Raw genomic sequence first — 24,839 nt, 5'->3', positions numbered from 1 at the left:
CGGAGTACGGAGCAGTTTCTCGGAGCTATTCTTCTACCCCATACCCCTCTTCTGAGTGTTAACGTCTTCCCACGGAGAACTTTCATTTTATTTAGCCAAATAAAGTGGTGAAACCTCACCTAGGCAGTAACCATGAACGGCCTCACAATCACCCCGTTCATAGCCAATCTCCCTAAGGTGGAACTCCACGTCCACATCGAAGGCACCCTAACACCTTCTCTCCGCTGGGACCTCTCCCACCGCAACAATATCCCCCTCCCGTACACCACCTTCGCAGAGCTGCAAGCCTCCTACGCAGTAACCCTCAACCACCGACCCGAGCTAAACGGCCGCCAACCAGGCATCCCAACCTTCCTCGAAGCCTATTTCGCCGGATGCGAAGCTCTCCATACAGAAACCGACTTCTACGATCTAGCCATGGCCTACCTACGCCGATGCGCCTCCATGAATGTGCGCTACACGGAACCCTTCTTCGATCTACAGGCGCATACTCGCCGCGGAATCCCCGCGGCAGCCGTTATGGACGGCTATCTGCGCGCGCAACACGATGCTGCCGCACAGCTGGGTGTGCATTCACGGTGGATACTGTGCTTCTTGCGCGACGAGCCTGTCGAGCAGGGTCTGGATGCTTACCGTGAGGCGAGGCCGTGGGCTGCTGGGACTGTTGATGGCGGGAAGGGCCTGTTTCATGCCGTTGGGTTAGCGAGTAATGCTTACGAGAGGCCGCCGATGCTTTTTGAGGAGGGGTTTGCGTTGGCGCGCGCGGATGGATTGCATGTTACTATGCACTGTGATTTTGGGCAGAAGGATACGCGGCAGCATGTGGCTGAGGCTATTTTTGAGGTTTGTGGGGGTCGGGGAGCGGAGAGAATTGATCATGGGTTGGATGCAGAGGATTGTGAGGAGTTGTGGCGGGGGTTGGTGGATAGAGGGATTGGGTTGACTTTGTGCCCGCATGCTTATCATCGGAGGACGGCGACTGAGGTTTTGTTTCCGAAGATTCGGAGGTTGGTGGAGAGGGGGGTGAAGGTTTGTATTAATAGTGATGATCCGACTTTGATGCATGATGTTTGGATTGATGGGAATTTACAGAAAGTCTATACTTATTGTGGGTTTAGTCGGAGGGAGATGGTGCAGCTTGTGAGGAATGCGGTTGATATGTGCTGGGCTGAGGAAGATATCAAAAGGGCTATCTATGAGGAACTTGATGGTGTTGATGTCTGTGAATAAAGGCTTGTCTAGGGGATTGTTGGAAACTTCTTCTCTCCATATATTAAGAATAGGCTGCTATGTATATTATACGTACGTGCACGGATATATATGTAGTTGTGGTAGCCTGCATATCCCTTCGAAGGGCCAGGGTAAGAGAAGACATACACACTGTATACAAAGTCACCCTCGGCATAATAAGAAGGCATGACTATGATATTTTCAGTCAGAAGTATCAGGGGCAAAAACGGAAAGTAGGGAGTTTATAATGCCAAGGTCGCCGACATTGTGGGTCGATATCCCCGAGATCCATTTTGTCTATGAAGTGGATAGGTAGCATATGTAGGTAGTACGTTGCGTTTCCACTTCCTTGCAAGTTTGACTACAGCTCTAGTGTAAAATGCATGGACCGTTTCTTAGAGTAGGATCATAGTCCATACGAGCTTTGGTATACTTCAAAATATCCACATCTATCAAACCGCATGGGGTTGGATAACTATGCAATCTTTGTTCAACTACTACTATAGATCTACTTAGATATTTCTTATAGGTGCCTAACCAGGTATATTAATTGGTTTTCATCATCTCAGCCATGGCGTTGTCTTTATCTTGCAAGACCTTGATCACCGCGGGCATTTGCTTCATGCGCTCCATCCATGCCTGGGCATTGGAAAATGAACGTGCAAAATCCTGCTCCACATCTTTGTCTTGAATGATCATGCCGACCATATTCTGCCACGGCACAAAAGCCAGGTCCGCAAAAGTACACTTGTCTCCCACCAGCCACTGTCGTCCGGAGAGGGCTTTATCCAGAACTCCAGTCACCCTGCGAACCTCATTGGTATAACGCTCAATAGCAACGTTTTGGTTCTCAGTTTGGCGAACGAACCAGCCTAGTTGGCCATAGTATGGGCCTTGACCAGACGCCTGGAAGTGAAGCCACTGTTGGGTGAGGAATCGCTCGGGGGTGCTATCGTAACTGATCTTGTGATCATGGTCGTAGGTTTCAATGAGATAGTGGACAATTGCTCCGGACTCCCAAAGCTGAGTTCCGTTGTTGGGATCGATGATGGTAGGGAGGCGGCCGTTTGGGTTGAGATCGATATATGGCGGGAGTTTGACGTCTTTGAAGTCGACAAAAATAGTCTCGTAGGGAAGGCCAAGAGATGAGAGAACAATGGCCACTTTCCACGGGTTTGGGCCGATTGCATGGGAGTAGAGGGTGATTGCTTTCATCGTATTGGTTTAGGACCTCGGGATAGTGTGAAGGAAGTTTGGATAAACAATCACCCTGGAGAAAAGGATGTTATTTATAATAATTTATGAAGGAAATCTAATTCAGATAGGCCGTAAGCAAAATTGAAATGAATTTCTAAGCCATTTCATAGAAAACAGCCTTGGAGAGAGTAGTCGCCGAAATGGTGGGTCTTATCCCCGTAGCGGTCTTCGGGTTGATAATGGGAATTTGAGGAATTTGAACGAGCAGAGTGAAAGCATACATGGCTAATTGTGAAATCGGCGATAATTACGGATATCCAGTCGGTCAGTTCAATTCCCCAAATCTTTTTCAAAAGATGTCGCCTAGTAGATAAATACTCCTAAAACTGGATGTTCTCTTACTATCGTACCATTTCCTACAGAAGTCCAACCAAAATCAGAGCAAACGGGTTTAGTATTGTACAAAATTGTCAATTTCATAACTTTTGATATCATCATAATGAATAGCGAATTGATTAAAGACATTCGACGATCTGATACCCCCAGCGCTCTCATCGAGAATCTTTCTATATTGTATAGTGACCTTAGAAGTCGGATTTACTCGAAATTGTGGGAATGATGTCCGTCTCTGGTGCCCCAGACACGGAATGAAAATTGACAGGAAGCAGTTGCAAGTATCAAGTAAGCTGACATCTCCTACCTAGGTACAGGGTCGGTCTTAGGATGTGCTCACTACTTTTGCCAATCGTCTAGTTTGTGTGCACGGCCCGTCTCAAAGACCTTTGGTCTCAAATATCAGAATATCAAAAAAGTTTCTTGACTGGTTCAAGAAGACAATAACCAGTGAATGGCAGCCAGCTACAAGAACTTCAGCTCCTTCATTCGAAAGTATCGAATCCTTTATATGAAGGGCAGGTGCGTTGACAAGAGAAACCCTTCTTCCCGTCTTCCCGTTACATATGTACTTCCTAATGCGGGGCTATTGTTCTTATAATATGGGTTGTTTATCCCGCTCTGCATTTTCTCCTTTTGGCTATCCATGGATATCTCACGCATTAGTAGTTTCTTCTCGTAGCAATGCGGAATTATACCTCTGGATCCGTGTTATTCCCTCTCGCCTTATCGTCTTCAATGACCCATTAATCTCATTTCCCGCCGTATCAAGTGCCAAGGAGCTGGTATGAAACCTGCACTGGGCGCAGTCTGTTGGTACCCACGACTTGGGTGCTAACCGAGTATATCCTGGGTGTTCACTTCCTACCTGAGTACCTAGTAACCGCCTTATGCTGTGAAATACTTAGTGATAGGACCCTTAAGCACCCTTATAAAGCGGCAGCACCCCGATTGGGAAAATCGCGACGGCCTAGAATCCGGTAGAGCGACATACAACATAGTATACGCTAGCCACTCGGCACTTTTTTCCACGGGTGATATTGGCTGATGATAATGTCGATACTGTCCCGCATTAAAACAGGTTTTGCTAGTAATCACCATCAATGATTTATATGCAAGGTGTAGATCTTTTGCAGGGTTATTCCGTGTTTGGATGCATCTGTTCTTTGTTTGATGCAATGGTCCCCGGTGGTTGGTCCTTATGTGGCGGGGAAGTTGGAACCAAGGGTAATGGCTTCAGGTAAGGTTTGGATATTGATGCATCTGTTACCGAGATGTACTTTCATTGGTAGATCTACTCCGTAGAGTTGGATGTGTTCCGTTTAGATTGAGATACTATATCGGGTATTAATGTTACTAGAAAAAAAAACATTCCATACCCATGCAATATATATTGTAAGATTATTCTCAGTCTGATATATATATATTTTTTAATAGACACTCTGTAGATAGTAATGTAAACATAAAAGTAGAAGTGGGCATTATGTAGTGCCTGCGGCTGTGGAGGTGCGGAGAATTCCCGTGCACCTGCATACTGTACAATGTAGGTACAGTCTGACAACATTCTCAATATTCTCATCTTAAAGGGGTAACCTTATAATTCAACGTTGAATAAGATCAGATGCGATCAGATATACCTCCCGCTAAAGCAATTGTTCCCTTCGGCCGGTGTAACAATGGGCTGGCTATTTCCATGGTTGATGGTCCCATCCCTGGGCCGGAGTGGTCGATGTCATGAAAACGGAGATCACCAGAGAGTAGATGCGACATATGTCACTATATACTCAACAATATGCGGAGTACAAAAGTACTCCGTACAGATGGCAGGGTTAAATTCAAGGAATGATGTTTCCCTCAATACTAAGTACCGAGACTACATCATCACACCTAGGCAGCAATGCTCGTACCCAGTACTATGTAAACCCCTTGCTGGATGCGAGGTATCCTAAAGGAGATTGGGCTATGATGTACAATATATGATGTACAATATATGATGTACAATATGATGTACAATATGATGTACAATATACGGAGTACTTTGTACGGAGGATAAACAATAATATCCTCCCGTCCAATCATCATATCACCAAAAGTAAAGAGGGTACCTAGGTAAGGAGAAAGATGTCATCATATACACGTACATACAAACCTACATAGAATATTATTTCCCATGGCATCATCACTTTTTGACAGCTACGGCAAGTTTGACTTTTTGGATATCTAAAATGTTAAAAAAGTCGATAGATCTAAATAAGATAGAATAAAAACAAGTGTCTCAGCTGCATCATCGGTGGCAAACGCTCCTTTTCTCCCCGAGACGCTAATGTGAGCATCCCTTACTAGCGTCATGTACAATACAATACACCGACTCTGATTGATTGCTGTCCCGTCGATTGGGTCCCTGAGATCCACTCAGGAGTGGGGCCTAGTCGACTTCCAAGGTTTAAGTGGTTGCTTCATATCTTTTTCCTTTTTTTCTTTTTCTGTTTGTAAACGGTTGCGCTAGGGAGCTGTTTTGGGTCTCGGTGTTTCCGACCGAAGGGCTCGGCTTAAGCCTTGTCAACTTTTTTCTTTTTTCTTTTGGTCAAAGTTATTAGGCTTGTTTACGAGGCTTAATGGATTGGATGTCGTGTGTGTTCATGCTTAGTTAGTATGTACTTGCATATTTACAACATTAGTTCGTATAAATTCATATATTTTGATATATCAACGGCGGTGTGCCCCTCGGTACCCTAGCAACCAACAGATGACAGATCGAATACATAATCTACCTACACAGGTACCAACTTTGAATGTACATATCCATGCAGCAGGAAGGTTCCGAGTTTTACTATTATTCGACATCCACTGTGCAACTACCAATCAATGGATCCGTAGGTCTTCTTATTATTCAAAGAATCGGGTTGTGATTAGCGGAATCCGATGTATGCGGGATAGAGAAACCACTAGAGTTGTTGGGTAGATGGAGACGCCAAGGTTGATGGAGCACCAAAATTGGACCTATTCGGGTCATAGAACACATGGCCACGACCCCACCGAAGTCTTCTGGTATGCGCTAAGACCGAAGATAGAATGGAAGAACTATGGATTATCATACTAAGGCCTGAAAAGGAATGGGTTGATCTCCACCGCCTAGGGATTGTTCGCTTTTTGCCTGTGCGTGTCGCATGTCGCATGTTGATTCCCGTGTCTTAACATGGCGGTGAGAAAGGGACTGGAAGTATATTTGATCAAATGTAGGACTATTTACATAGTGCGGAGTACAGAGTACTTGGGTAGTTTCTATAAAAAAAAAGGACAGATAGGCATTCCTATGTACATTCTTAAAGAGTGAGAGGAAAGGAAAATAAAAACAAGCCCCAGTCCAACCAATCATCGTCACACCAATTCGGGAGGCTGCCAAATTTAAAGGCATAAATACCATACGGTAATTTACACTTCAATTTTTTTTTTCCAATTTTCCACTTTTTTCCGCAGATTCCTCAGGCCCCCGTTGGTAATTTGCCATCCAAACAGCTCTTCTTGTCGCATCTTGATGATCCCCCCGTTTATCCTTCTCATCCCCCTTTCTACTAAACACCCCCCAATATCTTAGAATCTTTTTTTTATTATTATTCTTATTATTCTGTTTATTATTATATCCTTTTTGCTTCTTTTTCTATTATATCCTTGTGTCTTACTCTCCTTTGATTCTTGATCTTTGTTCTCACTTTCCTCGCAATGCCGTACAACACTCGTCGCAAGTCACTATCTCTCCCATCCTTGGGCATTCAGCTGCCAAATTCCACTCGTCGCTCTCCCTCTATCTCAAAAGTGCATACCGACGAGCAACCCACAAAAAAAGTCAAGAGATCGCATGGTTCAACTTCATTATCACCCGAGCCATCCGACCCAAAAACTATTGCGCGCGCTGGCCGACATGGACTGCTTGAGATTACACCCCCTCCCTCGCCTATGGATGGAGCGCCTGCTCCCAAGATCGACACAGAAGGAATTAACGACGATATCGTTGTCGCTGTAATTAACCAACTGGAGAAGACCGGGAATCGCCCTCATCTTGTGAAGGAACTGGCCGCAGTCCTGGTCACACTAAATGTCAATGTCGCAAAGTATGTATCCCTATCGGGACTTCTTGAAACACAATAACTAACATGTCCTGTAATAGTTCCGCCAATCCCGCTGCGCTCCTCTCATCGCGGTTAGCCGCCTATATGAAGCGTCCTTGGACGGCCCTCGCGCCGTGTCCTATGGCTAAGGAGCTTATTTTAATTCATCCGCGCAAAGTGTACTACTATCTTACTACGTTTCCCCACCAACCCATTCCTGAGACAGACGATCTGGCATCCGCCGTGGGTAGCAAGCACATCACGCCCAGTGTTTCCAGTCTCGAGGATGAGGAAGACGCGATGGTGCGGGAACGTAGCCCCAGTCCCGAAGTGGACTTGTCTTCTCCCGATTTCGAGGAGCATGGTGATTTGAATACCTCCACTAGCCATGGTTCTTCTGATCACTTCCCCAACGCTAGTAATTTGACGCGTCTCATGAACTCGCATCGCGCGGCTTCTCCGCCCCTGGAGGGCGACGAGAAGGAGTTTACACAAACTGCCAGCGCCGTGCGTGAGCGCGCATCCGAGGAAAAAGCCGAGTCGAGCCGTAGCCAGTCCATCCTTTCCGAGAGCCTGAGCGCCTCGGAGGACCGCGATATGAGCATCTCTGAATCTCCTATGAATGGTGGTTCAGTGTCTCCGTCTATGCACGGTGATGGCATGTCTGAAGAAGAGTATAGTGACTACTTCTCTCACATGCCCGCCGACCAGATGGCCCAGGATCTGGACGAGGCTGCCGCAACTGCCCTGTTCGGCACCTCCCCCTCCCCCTCCCTCACCTCCATTGCATCGTCTGTCTCGTCTGGCACGAGCGCTTTGACAGATGTCGGTGTGGACGGTGAGGAGCTTGCCGGCGCTCCGATTGCCCCCCCAGATCAGCCTTCCCGAAGATCCAGATGCCGCGCCTGTTTCGACCCTCAAGCGCTCGCTTGATATGTTGAACAGCGGCCTTCCGGACGTCGATCTGAAGATGTCGGACCTGACGGAATCACACGAGAGGCTCACCCTTACTCCTCGGCCCGTTTCTTTGAACTCGGGGTCCGTCTTCGAATCCTGGAGAGAGTTGCAGAACCCAGAGATGGTGGAAGTCGATGAGCTCGACGAGATGTTTGGCGAATTCTAAACTATCCTCGACCACCGAGTCCACTTATCTCGGTTTATATTTCCTCTCGTTCATCCCCTTCTCTCCACTCTTGGCTGGGCTGCGACCCGCCATTTTCCCTTATCTATTTACCTCGCTTGTATATGTTCATTGTCTTCTCGGCGCACCCTCTTACTTTTTCCTCGCTAATGCCTATTTTCTCTTGTATATATACATATGTTTTTTGGTTTACTTACCCTGGATGGGTAGATTGGGAGGATATTCACGACTGGAGGAATGGCTTTACCCAAAAGTGTCAAAATAACTAGCGTTTCTTCCCATAAATTCATCATTTTGCATCTGAAGAAGAGAAAACGCGTTCTTGATTAGTCAGTTGCCCAATTAGGAAAGTGGGCAACTTATCATCCGTGGATGGTCCACGGGTCCCCCATGGACCGATTACGCATATTCCGCCACCTGGGCGACTTCATCCTCACATTTCTACAGTATTTCCACTTCCGAGGTACAAATTCGTACTGCTATGAATGGGCCTCAAAAACTTCCTTGTACATATATCCCATCTCTCGACAGCAAATTCAGCCCTATCATTCGTCGCAACTCTATACCGCATAGCGCCGCAGGACCGCAATTGCGAGCTTGAGAACCACCAAACACACTCTCGTTGACGTACACAGGGCTTCTGCGACAATGACGGTCGAAAAATCGCACCCGCATGCAAACTATGACAACGTTATTCCTCAAAACGAAGCGCCTGCCGAGCAACCAACAGCAGACCTCGCCCCCGCCAGATTCCGCCCTCTCTCCGTCGCAGACACAGGGTCAACGATAGGCGCCCAAAGCCCCAATACACCCCCCATTAGGTCGAGTAAGACCCTTGCCGCACAAACTAAAGTTGCCATTCCTCGTCAACGCGTCGCAACTGCCCCGCGCCATAATCGACGAGTGCCTCGCGCTTGTGCATCCTGCAGGCAGCGCAAGACGAAATGCAGTGGTGACACCCCGGTTTGTCGCCAATGTCGTGAGCTGAGGGCTACGTGTAACTACCCTGAGGGTTGGAGTGAGAGACTGAAAAAGTACGTGTATCTGTGGCTATAATGCTTTTCTTTTTAGAACAATACTCAATCGTGAGCAAGCATGCTGACCGACTGATTACAGACAAGTGGAGACTGTCTCGGAGAAAGCGCAAGAATATGAGAATCTTCTGAAGGATTTGAGTGGTATTGTTGACTCCAGTGTCGCGGAGCGGATCAGGAGCTTGCTGGACAAGGTTTGTTCTACTTTTCGGAATACCGGAGTGGCGCTAACAATCGCAACTATAGCATGGCCCGGACATGGATTATTCGTCACATAATTCCCAATCTCAATCACTAACCCCTCAGGATGACGTCCCGGAAAATGATGAACCATCCTCGCCTTCGTCTATTGGGTCTCTTGAGGCGATTGATCGAGTAGAAGAGGACATCAATCGATCAGAACATACCAGAGCAACTGGTTATATGGGGAAGAACTCGGAAATTACCTGGATGCAACGGCTCCATAGAGAGGCAGAACAACGTGCCAAAGGTCTTCCGGGAAGCCTGGAGCCTGGCCAGGATCCAAAGACTGATAATGCAGTATCTCTGCATGCGGTCAATTATCATCTTGATGACTTGGAGATTTCTGTGCCCGGACCGGTACAGCTATATGCCATGCCTCCTCGAGAGGTGGCAGATCATATGTTCGAGACTTATTTGACTACCGTGCATCCGTTCTACCCCATCATCAACAAACCCCTTTTCTCCGCACAGTACCGGACATTTTTCGATAGCGCTGCCCGACCCGGTGACAAGTGGCTCGCGATATTGAACATGATATTCGCAATCGGGGCTAAATATGGCCATCTCATCGACGCACCATGGCGTGGGAACGAGAAGGACCATTTGGTATATCTAACCAGGGCTAGGATCCTTAGTATGAACGGCGATGTCCTCTTCAGCCATCCCGATCTCCAGCAAGTCCAGGTGGAGGGCTTGATTGCCTTCTACCTTCTCGCTTCTGATCAAATGAACCGGTGAGTTCAAGAACCTCTTCTCCAAATTTGAGCGGGCAATAACACGTAAGTAGGGCGTGGAGAATATCAGCTTTGGCAGTGCGGTCTGCAATCACACTTGGCATCAACATGAAAAGCAGCAGTCCGGCTACCCCCGATATTTCGAAAGAAGCCCGTTACCGAGTCTGGTGGTGTCTGTATATGTTTGAGCACATGCTTGGAATAATGACTGGGCGCCCAACTTGTATCCAGGACGGGGTGTGCACCTCGCCTTTCCCGCTTCCGTTTGAAGAAGAACAGCTACAAGAGCCCACTGCCTTCGAAGTACTCACAGACACTACACTACGAGACGAACGGATCAATAACGTCATGGCAAGTGCATGTATTAGACAAATGCCGCTCCACCCGGCAAATGGTAAGGATGGCAGTCACCACACTCGAGCACGAGATACCAAATGGCTCAAAAGCCTGCCTGTCAACTACGGGCTCTTTTACCTCTACTATTGCGACTTGGCAGTTGTCGCGCAAGAAATTGTCAACAAAGTCTATTCAGTGGACTGCGTGATGGTGCCATGGGCACAGATCGAGAGCCGGATTGGTGAACTCAAGTCCCGAACCGAGACATGGAAATCCAACCTTCCACCCGGGCTTGACTTCACAGACAAGGAAGATAAAGGGCCGGATATCCTTCGCTGCAAACTGAACTTAGCGTTGCATTACTACAGTGCGCGGATCACACTAGGCCGTCCCTGTCTCTGCCGGCGTGACGCGCGCCGAAAGGGCACGAACCCTTCCTTCAGTCACGAAATGGCAGTGGTGACCCTGGACTCTGCACGGTGTATGCTAGATCTGATTCCTGATGAACCGGATGCTCTCCAGCTGTACCGGATTGCTCCGTGGTGGTGTATCCTCCACTATCTCATGCAAGCGGCGACCGTTCTCCTTCTCGAGCTATCCTTCGGCACTGTCCACATGCCAGAAGAGGAGAAGAACTTCATCATCCTGTCTAAGAAGGCAGTCCACTGGCTCTTCGCAATGTCCGGGCAGAGCATCGCCTCCCGACGCGCCTGGCAGCTCTGCGACCTCAGCCTCCGCAAACTGGCCCAGGGCATGAAGTACGACGTCAGCGACATGCCTTCCTACCCGTACACCCCAGAGCCTAGAAGCACTATCAGTTCGGAGCCCGCACACGGACAGCCCATGGCTCACTCTGCTACTGCTGGCGATTACTGGGCCCCTCTACAAGAAGATCTCTCGGTGTCTGCTCCGGATGGACCGCCCGCTGAAGACCACTACACCTACCCCAGCATAACGATCGCGGATCTGACGAGCTCGTTGACCGCCGAGGCCCAGGACTCGTACTTCCCCTATGATCCTATCACCAGGGGAGTTTATGCGTTCTTTCTTCCCTCATTCCAATGACGATGAGAACTGGGAATGTTAAATGCAATTATCACCCATACTCGTGAATGCCTTGTATACGAGAACAACATGCACGAACACGACAAAAGCATGCGAGTGTCTTATTTACCATCCTGTTCTTTTGGCTGGTATTCCCAATTATTGCTCTCCAGGGCTTTACCCGTTATCATATCCCGTCTCCATATGGATGCAACATCTGCTTCCTAACAATATACCTAAGGACCCTATTTTACCTATTCCTACCTCTTATCTTTTCATCTCTCGTTCTCTTCTCATACCCGTGTTTTACTATTTCCATATCCACTTAATGCGTATGTGGTGTGATGCCATTTCTCTTTCCCCCCTATTTTATGAACCTTTCCCCTTTTGATCTACCGCGAACATCTCTGCATTACACATGTGTATAATGGCCCACCGATATAACAATACCTTGGTGCCTCAATCAAGAGCTGGACTCACAAGGGGCTTTGGGCGTTAGGGATTGGTTTTTAGTTGGCATTGGGGCGTTTATTGGCGTTGAATCAGTTGAATCCTAGCACCTGGACTTCTGATACCAGATCCATCGCGTTTGTTTGCAGCATATTCCTTTTAAGTGCAATAAGCAGTGTAGAACGAATATCCAATCCGAAGAACCGTCCTGTCTCAATTACACGGCCTTCTAAGGTCCATGGTAAAGAAGAAAAGTAGTATATACATTCGAGAATAGTTTTTACTTTGAAATAAAAAAACATACAAGACAGGACCCAGGAGGAAAGTCTCTCCCACATCCTAGATCTTGGGATTATCGTAAGGCCACTTCGGCTCTGACTCCGACGGCAGTTCCGGCTTCGGCAAAGTCTCCGCCAATTCCTTCGGCCAGTGAGATCTCATGAACGGATCGGACCTGTTGTACTTGATCCGCATCCTAACAGGCCTGCGTGTAGGCGAAGAAAAGACCTTTCTGAGCTGCATGCGGCGCATGTGGCCAGGGATCTCGATGTCGACTTGGTCTTCGGGGAGACCGAATTTGAGGAAGGTCTCGAGACAGAAGTCGAGAATGGACTCGAGCTCTGTTTGTGGCATTTTGCCAGACTTTAATTGGTAGGGGTATTCCTTGCGGGAGATGGAGGGTGTATATGGAGTGGTGGGGTCGTAGACGAAGGAGGTAGAGGAGGAAGAGGAAGAGGTGGTGTTGGTTTGGGGTATACTGGGGCTAGGGCTATGGGGTTGTTGGTCCGTTGTTTGTTGCACGCATGCAGCATATTCCCGGACGGCACTTCGTGCGAGGATGCGGACGGTGTTAAGGTCTGCTATCGTGGCTTTGCTCCGGACATGGTTCACATAATCTGGGTCCCATCCTGGGGAACCGTGTGAATTGGCCCGCTCATCGCTGAACAGCAGCCGGGCAACACCGCCTGGAGACTGGAGCTGGCGCTTGGGAGATACCCAGTCGACACAGACTTTGTCCCAGAGCTGCTTGCCGACGATAGCGCCCTGCGTTTCCACGACGGCGGCGAAGATCTCGTGGAAGGTGGTTGGGGGGATCAAAGTGGCTTTGTGGTGTCCGGTGATTTCCTTGGGTGCCTCTACTCGTTTGAGGATGTCCGGTAGAGGACCTGGGATGGCGGAGAGCACGCGGTGCATACGAGAGAGTGTTCGAAGCTGGAAGTTCCTGACTCTCTCCCGAGTATGTTTAGCATGCCATTCGCCGCGGAAAAGGCGGAGCAAGATGTTTGTGGCCTGATCTAGGTCTTCTGTATCTGCCTGAGTCAAGGTGCCGGTAGATGTCTTATGCTTGACGGTGGCATCGAGCCGAATTACGGCACTTGCCAGTGCGCCGATATTGATGTAACCCCAGGATTTAGCCCTGTGCTCGGTCAGGAAGTTGAGCATCAGCACCACGCGGTTCCAATCTTTTCGTGCAACGCTGAAGTTGATCAACGATTTAATGGTGTTCACAGAAAGAGGGACCGCGAGCGACGCGATGACACGCTCACCGAGCTCGACATTAGAAGTGGCACTTGAAAATCGAAGAATAGATGGCGCCAAGGCCTGGTTGCTATATGCGCTTTGAGGGATGGGAGGGCCATCAATGTCATTGTCCAGGAGTAGTTGATGGCCAAAGTCAAACGCGTGGGTTGTTGTCGCCACGTCAAGGAGATTAGCAAAAGTTGCGCACGACAACTGCGGGATAGACGATTGGGAAATATCTTGAGGTTCGAAAGATTTGAAATCAAACAGCAAGGAAGCCTCTTCATCGCTGGCTTTGCTCATCCGTTCAAAGAACTTTTGGATGTGCTGTGCCTTGCTTGCATCGGCAATGTTTTGAAGCCAAGCATATTCGTGGAAAAGGCGTCCGCTTTGCTTGTCCCGAGCATAATAATTGAGATTGAACTCGACCAGGCCAGTCATAGCGGCAGATTCATCGTAGAACTGCGCCCGCGTTTTCCCATCCAAGACTTGTGCCAGGCTCAACTCGTTCCCTTCCCACGGAGGAACAACATTGTTCTGGGACCTTAGGAGATCTTCGAAGGAAACAGGATCCGAGGACGGCTTTAAACAGCCGGATTCCAATATCCGTACAATATGCCAATTGGTGAACCTGTTTGTTGGCCGAAGCTCCTCACGGCTGGAAACGGGAGGATCGATAAGTTTAGTCAGAGGGGCTGATAAATTGGTGAGATCCTCAGGAAGATATCCACGGTCCCCCATTCCGACATAGGCCTTGTTCGCCAAGCCGCTCCGCAGCGATGCAACCACCTCAGAGCTGATAGTTCGGAATCCAAGTCCATTGAATGGTGCTTTTTCCTGGCCCCTGAGTGTCGGGGACTTCTCGATTTGGCCTGGCCGACGCCAGGATTGCTCCATACTGACATTGGTTTTTTGTACTATATTAAGGTCTTTTATTAGAGGCGCCCAACTCTCAGCTTTCCATTCGCTAAGCCGGGTCATTTGATGCACGAGTAGTGTGCCAGTTTTGCAAAATCCATGCTCCACACAACACCATAGAATGAGCTCGAGCCAGATCTCCGGGCCCAGCTCTCGAATTCCCGGTGTGTAAGGAATGAAAGGTGACTGCTCTCCTGCATCAGCGGCCGCAGCGGCCACCGCTGTTTCATGCTCATGCCACGCCGCGTCGGACAAAACGCTCATTATGGAATTGGACAAAAAATGGAGCCCTGGCGGACGGAACACAATCTGGCTGGCATCTGGTTTCGGATATTGGTAAACTCTGTCAGAGATCATGCCTGCATGGTGCAATCGGGCAAGGGTTCGGTATACACAGGACATCGCATGCTTTGAATCATCTGACCGACTGCGTGCAGCATACAAAACGAGAGAGCCGAGGTTCGCGAGTACTTCAGCCAAAATTCTCTCTCCGAAGAATCTCGGTGCAGGTTCCACCGTCAGAGTATCAAGAGAAATGTTATCTGATGAGAGAGGTTCCAGACGAGACCATTTCCAAGGGGATGCAGATTTTGTGCCTCCCGTCAGCTTGCTGAGGGAGATCTCTGAGGTGAGGGGGGACACCAAGTCGGATGTTGACTCATCTGCGCGACGCACGCGAAACGGTCTGTTCCAATCAAGCCCAGCCGAAGGGTGCTTAGGAGGCATATGAGGAGCTAGCAACTCATAGGTGTCTATCATGCTGTTTAAAAGAGCCTGCACATTAGACCACTCATGGTGCGCAAATCCGAGATGCGCAAGGAGTTGAAATTCAAAATGTATCCTCCCATCCCATAGGCACCCCAGTAGAGCATGGGTCCGATCAAGCTCATGTTCAGATTCGCGGAGTGGTCGAAGCCGCCTGGGCTGTCCTGCAGGTTGGGCGACGTCTGGTGGTTTGGCAACTTTTGGTGGAATACAATCCCTCAGCACTGGCATCCATTCGTCAATATGCCTCTTCTGGTCATGCCTGAGGCGAGGGTGTTTGATTAAATTGTATCGGCGTAGAAAAAGAACTTCGTCTGGGAAATTAATTTCTCTTTGGTCATTGCGAGTTTTCCGGGTAAACTGAGTCCAAGTCGGCCGGGAGAAAGGAGACGCGGATCGATATGGGAGGAAACGGAGACGTGAAGCAGCTGGCCTGCGACCGAATGGCAGGATGCCGGGGCGCAAGCACCTGCTCATGGTACCGCAACGAGGCTCAAAGGCGGGTGTATAGGTTTCGCAATCTCGATGGGTACGGGATTGGCGTGATACATGTCGATTTTCACAGGTACATAGCGGGATATTCGCGATATTCAATTGAACCCCGTACCAACAAGGGCAAATGAAGACCAAAAGTGAGGGAGATGGTAAATGTTGTTTCGAGAATTTTGGAGATCAGGAACTGCTGAGTCAGCGTCGAGCTATGAGCCAATCGGAGGGCACAGAATGCGGAGTTCCTTATACCTCCAACGTATGTCTATCGAGGGATTGGGTTGTAGGATATTCTTATATTCTTATTTGGATTTAATAATATGTATAATTAGTACGTTGCCTGCTCAGTGAGCTCTGAGTCACGCGATATATGAGGTCTGAGCATTGAGGGTTCTACGGCGACTGTTACAGGCAGGACTACCTAGATTAAGAACGCCATTACTATCAGCATCTACCGACATCCTTACTGGTCGAGAGCTTTATCCACTTCGCTTTAACACGCCTCTGTGGTGTAGGGCAAAACAACAATGAATGTACCGTGAACAGAAATTACCTATATAGGAAGAGCCTACTCCGTACAGCTTCAAGACCATGACTTGTTGTCCGCCTGACGACTATTGACAGGAAGAAATCTCATGGAGACCGGCCGAGCATCAGGTCTTCTTTTAGTGGCCTTTGCCTCACTTAGATTGCAACCACTTGAGTTCATGGTGCCGAGCATGTTGTAAATTCCCAGAGAGACATTTCAAATGGCAACACCTTTGCCTCATCCCAACAATCCCAGTTACACCATACTGCCTGCTTCGGGATTGACAATGATGTTCATCTAACATAGGTCACTGTGAGCTAGCAATGGTGGATACTTGGGAGCAAAGATCGTTGGAAGTTCTTCGCGGAGCTTAGAGATAACCATTGCTATAAAAGTACATCAAGCATACCTAGGTATCTTGGGGTCTACCAAAGAGTGCTGGAGAGATGAAGGAGGTTCTATTAGTCTATCCACCTATGAATTGGCAAAGAATGTAGAAAGATTAGCTAGTCCCACGGAATGTTAGCATCGAAAATACCCCACAAATTCCGACATGGCAGATTTATGCCACGAAGCGCAATGAAGTTTTGTCATAGGGGCTTTGTCCGTGACATGGACAGCAAAGGAAGGCGACGATCCGGTAAAACTCCATGAATCCTCCGTACAAGCAGACACACCGTTACCATGTATCTCCCGAGCAACCTCCGAAGTTCTGATGTCCAAACGAGAGAATTAGAAACACGAAAATCCATACTAGAAGTGAACTGGCCTCACAGCTCCGCCAGCATCTCAACGGCAGTTTGTCCGAATCCGTCCCGCCTGACGATGCAGCTAGTAATAAATGTGATAGATTTTGGCTTCGGGCGAATAACAAGACATCTCAGGAACAAGGATTTGCTAGGGAAAAGTAAAAAAGAACCGACGTGGAAGGTAAAACAGGGGTACTAAGGGGCCTCCGGTGGGGGCTTAGTTTAGTCTTAAGTAACCATAAATAGCCTAAAATAAGAAATTGATTATAGGAAACTGCAGCTGAGATGACCATGGCCTGCTATACCATTATTTTCGGCCATAGGACCATAATTGGATCATATAGCGGTTTTCGATTGATGCCAACTCCCTCCTTTAATTTCAAATGCGAAAAGGAAAAGAAATTTGGTGTGCGCCGGGCTAAAGACACTGTTTCTTGAGGCGTGCGTATCAGATCCTTTGGGGTTATGTGGGGATGGCTATACTTTGCAAGTCTACTCCCTAATGCTATTATGAATTCTATGTGTTTACCATTTTACTCTATCACTCTACATGAAACCCGGGGAAAATCTCCAAAATAGCAACAACCTCTTCTCTATAGCTGATCCAGCAGCCACGGAAAACACAGTAATGATTATCTCACATTTCACACTAGCGAAGCTGCAAAGGGCAGAATCTAAAACAACATCTGACGAGCATGACGACGAGCGAAGCCTCCCTGCTCACCAGCAGCAGTCGGGGCCGGGATAGGGAAAATGGCGAAGGAACCACTGGAGGACGGGACACCAGTAGACGAAGGGGATCCACAGGGGACGCCGGTAGACGAAGGGAACCCAGAAGGCGAGCCGCTAGGAGTGCCCGTAGGAGTGCAGGAAGGAGTGCCGCTAGGAGCGCTGGTGAAGCCGGCGTGTGGGAATTCATGAACGTGTCCTGCGTGCCCGGGGTGCCCGGGTCCCTTGATACCAGGTCCGTGACCAGGTGCTCGGCGGGCAAAGGAGAATCCAGTAGGCCACGGAATAGGCCATCCAGTAGGCCATCCGGTGGGCCATCCAGTTGGGGTTCCGGATGGAGTGACAGAGGGAGTTCCAGATGGGGTTCCAGTAGGAGTTCCGGATGGGAATCCACTAGGAGAACTGGTAGGAGTAGCAGCCAAGGCGTTGGCGTGCTGGGGAGACAATGTCAGCAAAGAACGAGATCTATAAGGATTCATTCTGATGTAGATACTCACAGGCAGCTTCCAGGCCGCGGCAGACGGGGCCATGAATAGGGCAGCAACGCCAAAGGCAGCGGTGAACTTCATACTGAAGTGTTGAGAGTTGTTGGATACTTAAAGGTGGAAATGGGAAATGAATGGATGCTAGAGGTAACAATGTAAAGAAGACCTGAAGCTTTTGAAAGGAATGAAGGTGCACAGCACTGGGGGTAAAAAAAAATTCCTCGAGAGTAGGAACTTCCAGCTAGTTATATACCCTTGGGTTTCATTGTTGGGAGTCAAAATCCGTCAAAAGGCCGCCAAAAGACCGCCGAAACACCTTGTGTTCCGTGAGGAGACAGATCTGCAGGGGAGTCAGTCTCATGCTGTGGCGAAAGAATTTGAGCAGGAGGGATCTTCATGGATGGGAAAATAGCCCTATCACCCGGAGGATAACATATTGCAGTGGAACCAGGGACTCCGGTACAGATAGACGGGATGGCCGTATACTGTGCGGAGCAAGTTGTTTCAGACAAAAACCAGACGGATAAAACGGGCGAATGATAGTTCTCCACCTTGTTCTGCACATCGCTCCTGTCGATCACTTATGTATCTGACGAAGGAGGTGTGCCTCGCCTACATGGAGATTGGCGGAGCCCTAAAGGCGGCATCCCGCGCCAAGGCTGTCTAGAAGATACACCTGGACAACATTCTATATCATTGTAGCATTTTAAGAATATAACTTGTGGGATTTATTTTGCCCAGAGTACTCCGTAGAATGATTTCTTTTATGATCATCATTGCTGTAAATAGGTGTGGTACATACGGAGTAAATATGACCAGACATAAATCCTTACATTGTACGGAGTATGCCTTTTCCAGTCTAGAACAAATTCTATACTTCGTATAGATAGCTTTTTATGGAACACTCTATAGCAATCTATATTGTGGGGCCCGTATCGCCTAATCCTTTCGATAAGCAAGAACTATTTACGGAGTACATTATAATAGATCTGTTAAAGTCTTACTTGCCAGCCACTTTCGAAGAACGACCACACGGAAATCATGCCATGCAGTAGCCAAAGCTTACATGGAAAACGACGCGAATGCAATTGGGAGAGTTAATCACACACCTACGTAGATGTGCAGACACAATGTAACATCGTGTCTCTATCATAGCAATCTTACATGTGAAAATCGCCAGGGTTTAGAGTATATGCTCCGGACTCCGCTGCCATTGTATCCTATATCACTTTATCGACATGGACATAATGCAACATCAGTAAAAGATCGACGAGTATACGACTTGCATCATGAGATATTCCACCGGGTTCTGAACAAATATGTCTGGGATGAGCTCGGTTGTCTTTGACAATACAATGTTGAGTTTCAATAATCCCAGTACTCGGGGTACCAGCCGGACAAATTCCAGTCAATAAGATATATTCTTTGGCTGCAGATCTCTATGGGTAAAGATAGTTCAATGGTTCCTAAGGGTGCGATTGACCATTTCTCGCAATAAGCGAATGTAATGCGGTGATTGTGTTTGGGCCGGTCTCTCTAGTACTTCATGCTTCATCTGTTCCTGATCCTTGAATGGCCGGAAATAACCGGATTGATATCTGGCGTTGAGAGAACACCGTTGATGTAAGGCGTGCTATTCAAGTTTCCAAAGTAATCCGTTTCTTTGACCCGCCCACTGACCGTCGTCTTCTCGGGTGGTGCGAGTGATAGTAGTTTTCTACAAGCCCCAGGGACAGAATCCATATATTTTTTCTGGGTCTCTGGATCGACAAATTTGGAATCTTTGGTTTGGAAACCTCGCCGTTGGCTGCAGCGAATTTCATATTCTCTGCTTCTAAAAACTTGACCCCGAAGCGTTCCTTCGAACTACTGATCGCATCTGTTCGTATACTACATATGTAAGGACATCGACGCTTCAATCTCGGCAATGATTGGTAGGTCAATGGTTGAATGTATCTCATTACAATGGATGTAGGTCCACTTAATGGACTAAAGACAAGGATGCTAATAACTGGAGTGTACATATCCTCTTCAATGTTCCTACCCAGGTATGATTGTTGTATTTGTTAGTATGAAATATAGCCAGCGGCCTCTTTACAGAACCCGCAGCGTCCATTATCTTGTGGGAACCATATCTTCCTACCTAGGTAGGCCCGGGCTTTGAAGCTGCAAGCGATGTTCCCAGCCCTGAAGGGTAATCTATCTGTCTCCAGGAAACCATGGTCACGTTCCCTAATGGTATTCATTGGAATAACTAGACGCTCCCAATTTCACTCCCAAGATGCGGGTGAAGATCCGTGGCGCCCTGGTGTTTACAAAAAGGAAAGACATTAAAATAAAACAATATGTGCATTGCGCGTCCTGAACTGATCCGGGGGGTATTGTACATGAAACCAACACAATTAAATTGAACACCAAATCGTCAAATCGTGACAAAATAACTTCAAAGCTCCTCTTCAATGACCCCTTCACCTCCAAGCTCTTGCTCCACTTCATCGACAACAAAGCTCTCGTAGTCCTCAAGACCTTTTTGAACATGTACCTTGAAGCGAATCACGTCATTAAGCATTGTTTCGACGTTAGTGTGCAACTCTTCTCGGAGAGAATTTGCCCGAAGCGTCAGTTGTTCGTATTCGATATTGGTGTTCATCTCGCGCTGCTCCATCAACTGTACACTGTCACTGAGCGTAGCGCGCATCTTCGCCAACTCTTTCTCCATCTTCTCAATTTGGGCATCCGAGGCAAGCTTCTGAGTAGTCGTGATTTCCTTTGTTCGTTCAAACTCTTCCTCTGCTGCCCGGCGGCGATGCTCCAGGGCTTCAACCTCGCTCCTTTTCTCATCCATTGCCTCTTTGATGTTATCCAGTAGATTACGACGCTCAAGGTCGTCATCGATCCCTTGCTTCCGTCGTTCATTGATCTCTTTCCGGAGTGATTGCAGGCTGTTTCGGACAGAGCCCCGTAGATCCAAACTGAGCAAATGCGCCGGGTGGTAGCCAGTGAAAGACTCCGCCAATAGGCGATCACCCTCGGGAGAAATTCGGCTGGGAGGGCCACCAATCTGGCTCGCGGAGAAATTGCTCTCAGTGATATTTAGACGAAGCTCATAGTCTTGGCCCTTGGCGTTCTCGGCACCCGCGGGAATCAAGCTAGTCTGGTATCCAAGAGTATTGTAAGCTTTCACAATCTGTTCCAGATCTTCCAGTTTCTGGCTAGCTTCCGCTTCCTTCTCCATGACACGGGCATGGGCCTCTTCGAGGCGAGCCACGGTATCTTCGAGATTCTTCTGCAGGCGTTCTCGCTCCGAGTTCATGCGGTCGATATCCTGGATAGTGATGCCTTGGCGGTCAACACTTGCCTGGAGATCAGAACGCTCAGCTTCAGTGGCCTGGAGATCGGTATCGGTCTTTTGGATCTCCGCGTCGAGGAATTTGATGCGAGTCTCGTATTTTTCAATTTTGCCTTTGACGTTCTGGTTATAATCCTCAAATTTCCTCTTGTCGTCCTCCAAGATGCGGAAGTGTTTATCCAACTTGGCGATGTCGGGAGCACTCTTCTCCACTTCTTCGATCTGGTCGCGAAGAGCCCGGTTTTCCGCCTCTAGTGCCTCCATTTCCTGCACGTACCGCTCGTTGCCAAGAGCGAATTCTCGCGACATGTTTTCAACGTGAGGAATCAACCGCTTCTCTGCGGTGTCATCATCCTCGTCTTCGCCACCCTGCAACCAATCGTGGTAGGCTTGAGTGAGGAAGCGGAAAAAACAATACGATCTCCGGAGACATCCACACCCGCCTCGGCGCAGGCATCATCATACTCGCCGGACTGATAGCGATCCATCATTTGTGCCAACTGCATCAACCAATGTAGCATCCCGAGGAAGGTCGACCAGTTCTGGCCACCAACGGCTGCAATTTGTGACTTTGTAATGCCCTTCTCATACGGGTACCTTAGTTGTTTCAGGATTGGCGGTACTTCGGAGTCCATTGATTTTTGGAATTTGTATCCTGGATCGATCCGATGATAGAGCCACTGGAAGATAAAGTTGAAATCCTTTTGGGTCGGTGAGCGAAGAGTGTTCTGCCCCAATGAATGTTTCATTTCCAACTCAAACCCATGAATAGTCAAATACTCCAACAGTTCCTGGCCAATACGTGCCTGGAAAGATCGGTCCCTGAGAGGGCGCGGGTCTCTGGGAACACCGGCGACGGTGGGAACTTGAGTGAAGAACGATTGATGTCCCATCGGTCCTCCTCCCGTGGATGGTCGCGAAAATACACTGCTTCTGCGCTGCGGGTTTTGAGGGGGCGCAGGGTTGGAGGAAAGAGACCCTGGCGCGAAACTCTGCCGACTGGCACTGGGGCCATTGAACATGTTACTCGACACTGATCGGCGAACCGACGAAAGACCGGCATCAGCGCCATATGGTCCACCAATTGACATGCGCGTAAAATTAGGCTGCTGCGGGCGACCAGTGGAGCCCATCAAGGAAGTGCGGTGGTTCTGAGAGCTGTACGGGGCGTTTTGAAATCCGATCGAGCTTGCGCGCTTCAATGCCGACTGCGGTTGGGGGATGGCGGAGAAATTCTGCACACTCCCGAGAGTCTTGATCGCAATATAAATTAGCCTTAAGTCTTGCGCTAGATAGAGGGATCTATACTTCTCGGGGGCGCTTAATACTGAAAAGCCCAGTATCTTGCGACATGGTGATACACAAGCCGCCAAGGCGGCAATAGATAAGGTGCTTCTTTTGCCAAGCGGATTTTGGATATGATTGTGGCCTTGACAAAAAATGCAAAAGTCCAGTGGGTTGCGCAACACCACAAAATCCAAAAGGAGGGGGTTTGATCTGTTGTTTGGCAGGCACGAGGCGGCCGATGTAAACAAATGCGTGCCACTTTCAAATGAGGTAGGCGGTGTATGGTAAAAGGAAAAACAGTCTCGCCGATAATCACGAGACTCCCGGTCTGGGGAAGTCTTGGCGTTGGGGCGAGTTCCGAGGTCCAAATGGCGATTGCCGATGTGAGCGCACCTCTCTCCTTTCATCTCTCCTACACTTCACTGGTAGTCGACATCAATCATAATGGCTCCACGTGAGGAGCTGATTGCTTCAGCTGTAAGTTGTCTATTGAGACATTAATGTCTATTATCATCCGCTTTCGGGGCTACCGCTAACTCATGTGTCCACTAGGTTACCTGTATGGACTACGAGGCACACAACTTGATGTGTGGTGACCGCTGACTTTATCTAGTCCTCCAGGACCCATCGGTTGCATCTTCACCCATTGAAAAGAGGGTTTCATTCCTTCAATCTAAGAACTTGACTCAAGAGGAAGTGGACATTGCCTTATCGCGAGTGGGCGAAGACCCATCGGCCGCGGCCGCAGCTACAGCTACAGCTTCAGCATCCCCAGCGCCCAGCTACTCCTCACAGCCAGTTCCTTACCGGCAACCACAGCCGCCTCAAGGATATGGCTATCCTCCATATAATCAATGGCAGCCGCCTCCTGAGTACGTTTGACTATCGATCGTGGCACTGTGCTAGAGACTAATCACATGAAAAGGCCACCCAAGAGAGATTGGCGTGACTGGTTTATTATGGCAACAGTGATGGGTGGAGTTGGTTATGGGTTGTATACCGTCACAAAGGTACCTAGTTGCCCCCTCTTCCAAAACTAATGGCGCTGATCAATCCATCCAGCGTTATATCGCACCTCTGATCGCCCCACCGACCCCTCCTCAGCTGGAGCAAGATAAGGAAAACATCGATGAGCAGTTTTCACGTGCTTTTACTCTGATCGAACAATTATCGACCGACACTGCTGCATTGAAGACCGCCGAGGAAGCCCGCACTGAGCGCTTGGATGGGGCTCTCAAGGATGTGGAGAATCTTGTTGCTGATCTCAAGAACTCATCCCGCCGAAGAGATGATGAGACTCGTCGCATTAGCGACGAGGTGAAGTCATTGAAGGATGCCATTCCCAAGGCCCTCGAAGGTGCCCGGGAAGGCAATGAGAACCGACTGAAGGAGCTCGGAACTGAGCTCAAGAGCTTGAAGACCTTGCTGGGCAACCGACTTGGTGGTAGCGGAGCTAGCCCTGTCGCTGGCAGAACCGTTGGATCTTCTCCCATCCCCAGTACTCCTCGCCCGACACCGGAAGAGACCCCCGCCACTCCTGCTCCTCCTGCGGCCACTAACAGTTTGGCTGCTACTGTGACACCAGCCGAACAGGAGCCGACTCAAGCTGCTGCCCCAGCGAGCACAAGCCAGAGCCCCAACCCACTCTCGCAGCTTGGTCGGTCCGCCTCCATCCCGGCATGGCAAATGGCCGCGGCCAACCGGTCTAAGGCCAATTCGCAGTCGAGTACACCTGCCACACCTGCTGAAAACACCGCAAGCCCGAGCGTGGAGCAAAGCGCTCCTGCCAGCTAAAGTTGAACTGGGTTTGCTGAATTATTAACCGTTGTATACCTCTTCGCCTAGATGTATTTATCACAATGAAGGTCTTTTCTTGGATGAAATAATTGTTCCATAATACAGCCGTATTTCTTTCTGTATAAGTTGATTGCCAGAAACAGCATAGTTAAATAACAACAAAACTAAATGAAGAATGTGTTGGAATCGTTAGAATCGAAAACCCGGGGACAATCTGGGAAATCAGATGGCCGAACTGATAAGCCGACCTCAGTGCTTGTCTTTCCTTATCACCCCCAGAAGACAAATTCCTCCAGACTTTCCAGAACCGTTC

The 24,839-nt window shown here is 48.7% G+C and overlaps 8 protein-coding genes across 8 annotated transcripts; 4 read left to right on the top strand and 4 right to left on the bottom strand.

Moving 5' to 3' along the window:
* Positions 1–132: 132 nt before the first annotated feature.
* N7519_011281 (adenosine deaminase family protein) lies at positions 133–1,230 on the top strand (the record flags this gene model as incomplete). The annotated part of the gene is made up of 1 exon (XM_057298054.1): positions 133–1,230. The coding sequence occupies one exon, from the start codon at positions 133–135 to the stop codon at positions 1,228–1,230; it is 1,098 nt and encodes a 365-aa protein (XP_057145936.1).
* A 546-nt stretch (positions 1,231–1,776) lies between these two features.
* On the bottom strand, positions 1,777–2,445 carry N7519_011280 (glutathione S-transferase family protein; the record flags this gene model as incomplete). Its single annotated transcript, XM_057298053.1, has 1 exon — positions 1,777–2,445. The coding sequence occupies one exon, from the start codon at positions 2,443–2,445 to the stop codon at positions 1,777–1,779; it is 669 nt and encodes a 222-aa protein (XP_057145935.1).
* A 4,095-nt stretch (positions 2,446–6,540) lies between these two features.
* On the top strand, positions 6,541–8,049 carry N7519_011279 (uncharacterized protein; the record flags this gene model as incomplete). The annotated part of the gene is made up of 3 exons (XM_057298052.1): positions 6,541–6,929; positions 6,986–7,751; positions 7,801–8,049. The coding sequence occupies 3 exons, from the start codon at positions 6,541–6,543 to the stop codon at positions 8,047–8,049; spliced, it is 1,404 nt and encodes a 467-aa protein (XP_057145934.1).
* A 666-nt stretch (positions 8,050–8,715) lies between these two features.
* On the top strand, positions 8,716–11,479 carry N7519_011278 (Zn(II)2Cys6 transcription factor; the record flags this gene model as incomplete). Its single annotated transcript, XM_057298051.1, has 4 exons — positions 8,716–9,101; positions 9,184–9,295; positions 9,348–10,078; positions 10,132–11,479. The coding sequence occupies 4 exons, from the start codon at positions 8,716–8,718 to the stop codon at positions 11,477–11,479; spliced, it is 2,577 nt and encodes an 858-aa protein (XP_057145933.1).
* Positions 11,480–12,247: 768 nt separating this feature from the next.
* Positions 12,248–15,343, bottom strand: N7519_011277 (uncharacterized protein; the record flags this gene model as incomplete). The annotated part of the gene is made up of 1 exon (XM_057298050.1): positions 12,248–15,343. The coding sequence occupies one exon, from the start codon at positions 15,341–15,343 to the stop codon at positions 12,248–12,250; it is 3,096 nt and encodes a 1,031-aa protein (XP_057145932.1).
* Positions 15,344–17,553: 2,210 nt separating this feature from the next.
* N7519_011276 (uncharacterized protein) lies at positions 17,554–18,177 on the bottom strand (the record flags this gene model as incomplete). Its single annotated transcript, XM_057298049.1, has 2 exons — positions 17,554–18,042; positions 18,106–18,177. The coding sequence occupies 2 exons, from the start codon at positions 18,175–18,177 to the stop codon at positions 17,554–17,556; spliced, it is 561 nt and encodes a 186-aa protein (XP_057145931.1).
* A 2,359-nt stretch (positions 18,178–20,536) lies between these two features.
* N7519_011275 (kinetochore-associated Ndc80 complex subunit NDC80) lies at positions 20,537–22,795 on the bottom strand (the record flags this gene model as incomplete). Its single annotated transcript, XM_057298048.1, has 3 exons — positions 20,537–21,831; positions 21,882–22,695; positions 22,751–22,795. 3 exons carry the CDS (start codon positions 22,793–22,795, stop codon positions 20,537–20,539), a joined length of 2,154 nt encoding a protein of 717 aa, XP_057145930.1.
* Positions 22,796–23,173: 378 nt separating this feature from the next.
* On the top strand, positions 23,174–24,523 carry pex14 (putative peroxisomal membrane anchor protein (Pex14); the record flags this gene model as incomplete). The annotated part of the gene is made up of 5 exons (XM_057298047.1): positions 23,174–23,206; positions 23,282–23,321; positions 23,343–23,601; positions 23,655–23,739; positions 23,792–24,523. 5 exons carry the CDS (start codon positions 23,174–23,176, stop codon positions 24,521–24,523), a joined length of 1,149 nt encoding a protein of 382 aa, XP_057145929.1.
* Positions 24,524–24,839: the final 316 nt, after the last annotated feature.

This window comes from Penicillium mononematosum (genome assembly GCF_028829835.1).
Source record: "Penicillium mononematosum strain IBT 11891 chromosome Unknown utg000005l:1.0-9366267.0:1.0-9372171.0, whole genome shotgun sequence".
Lineage (NCBI taxonomy): Eukaryota > Fungi > Ascomycota > Eurotiomycetes > Eurotiales > Aspergillaceae > Penicillium > Penicillium mononematosum.
The sequence above is the reverse complement of the archived record's forward strand: the minus strand, read 5'-3'. Positions and strand labels throughout refer to the sequence as shown.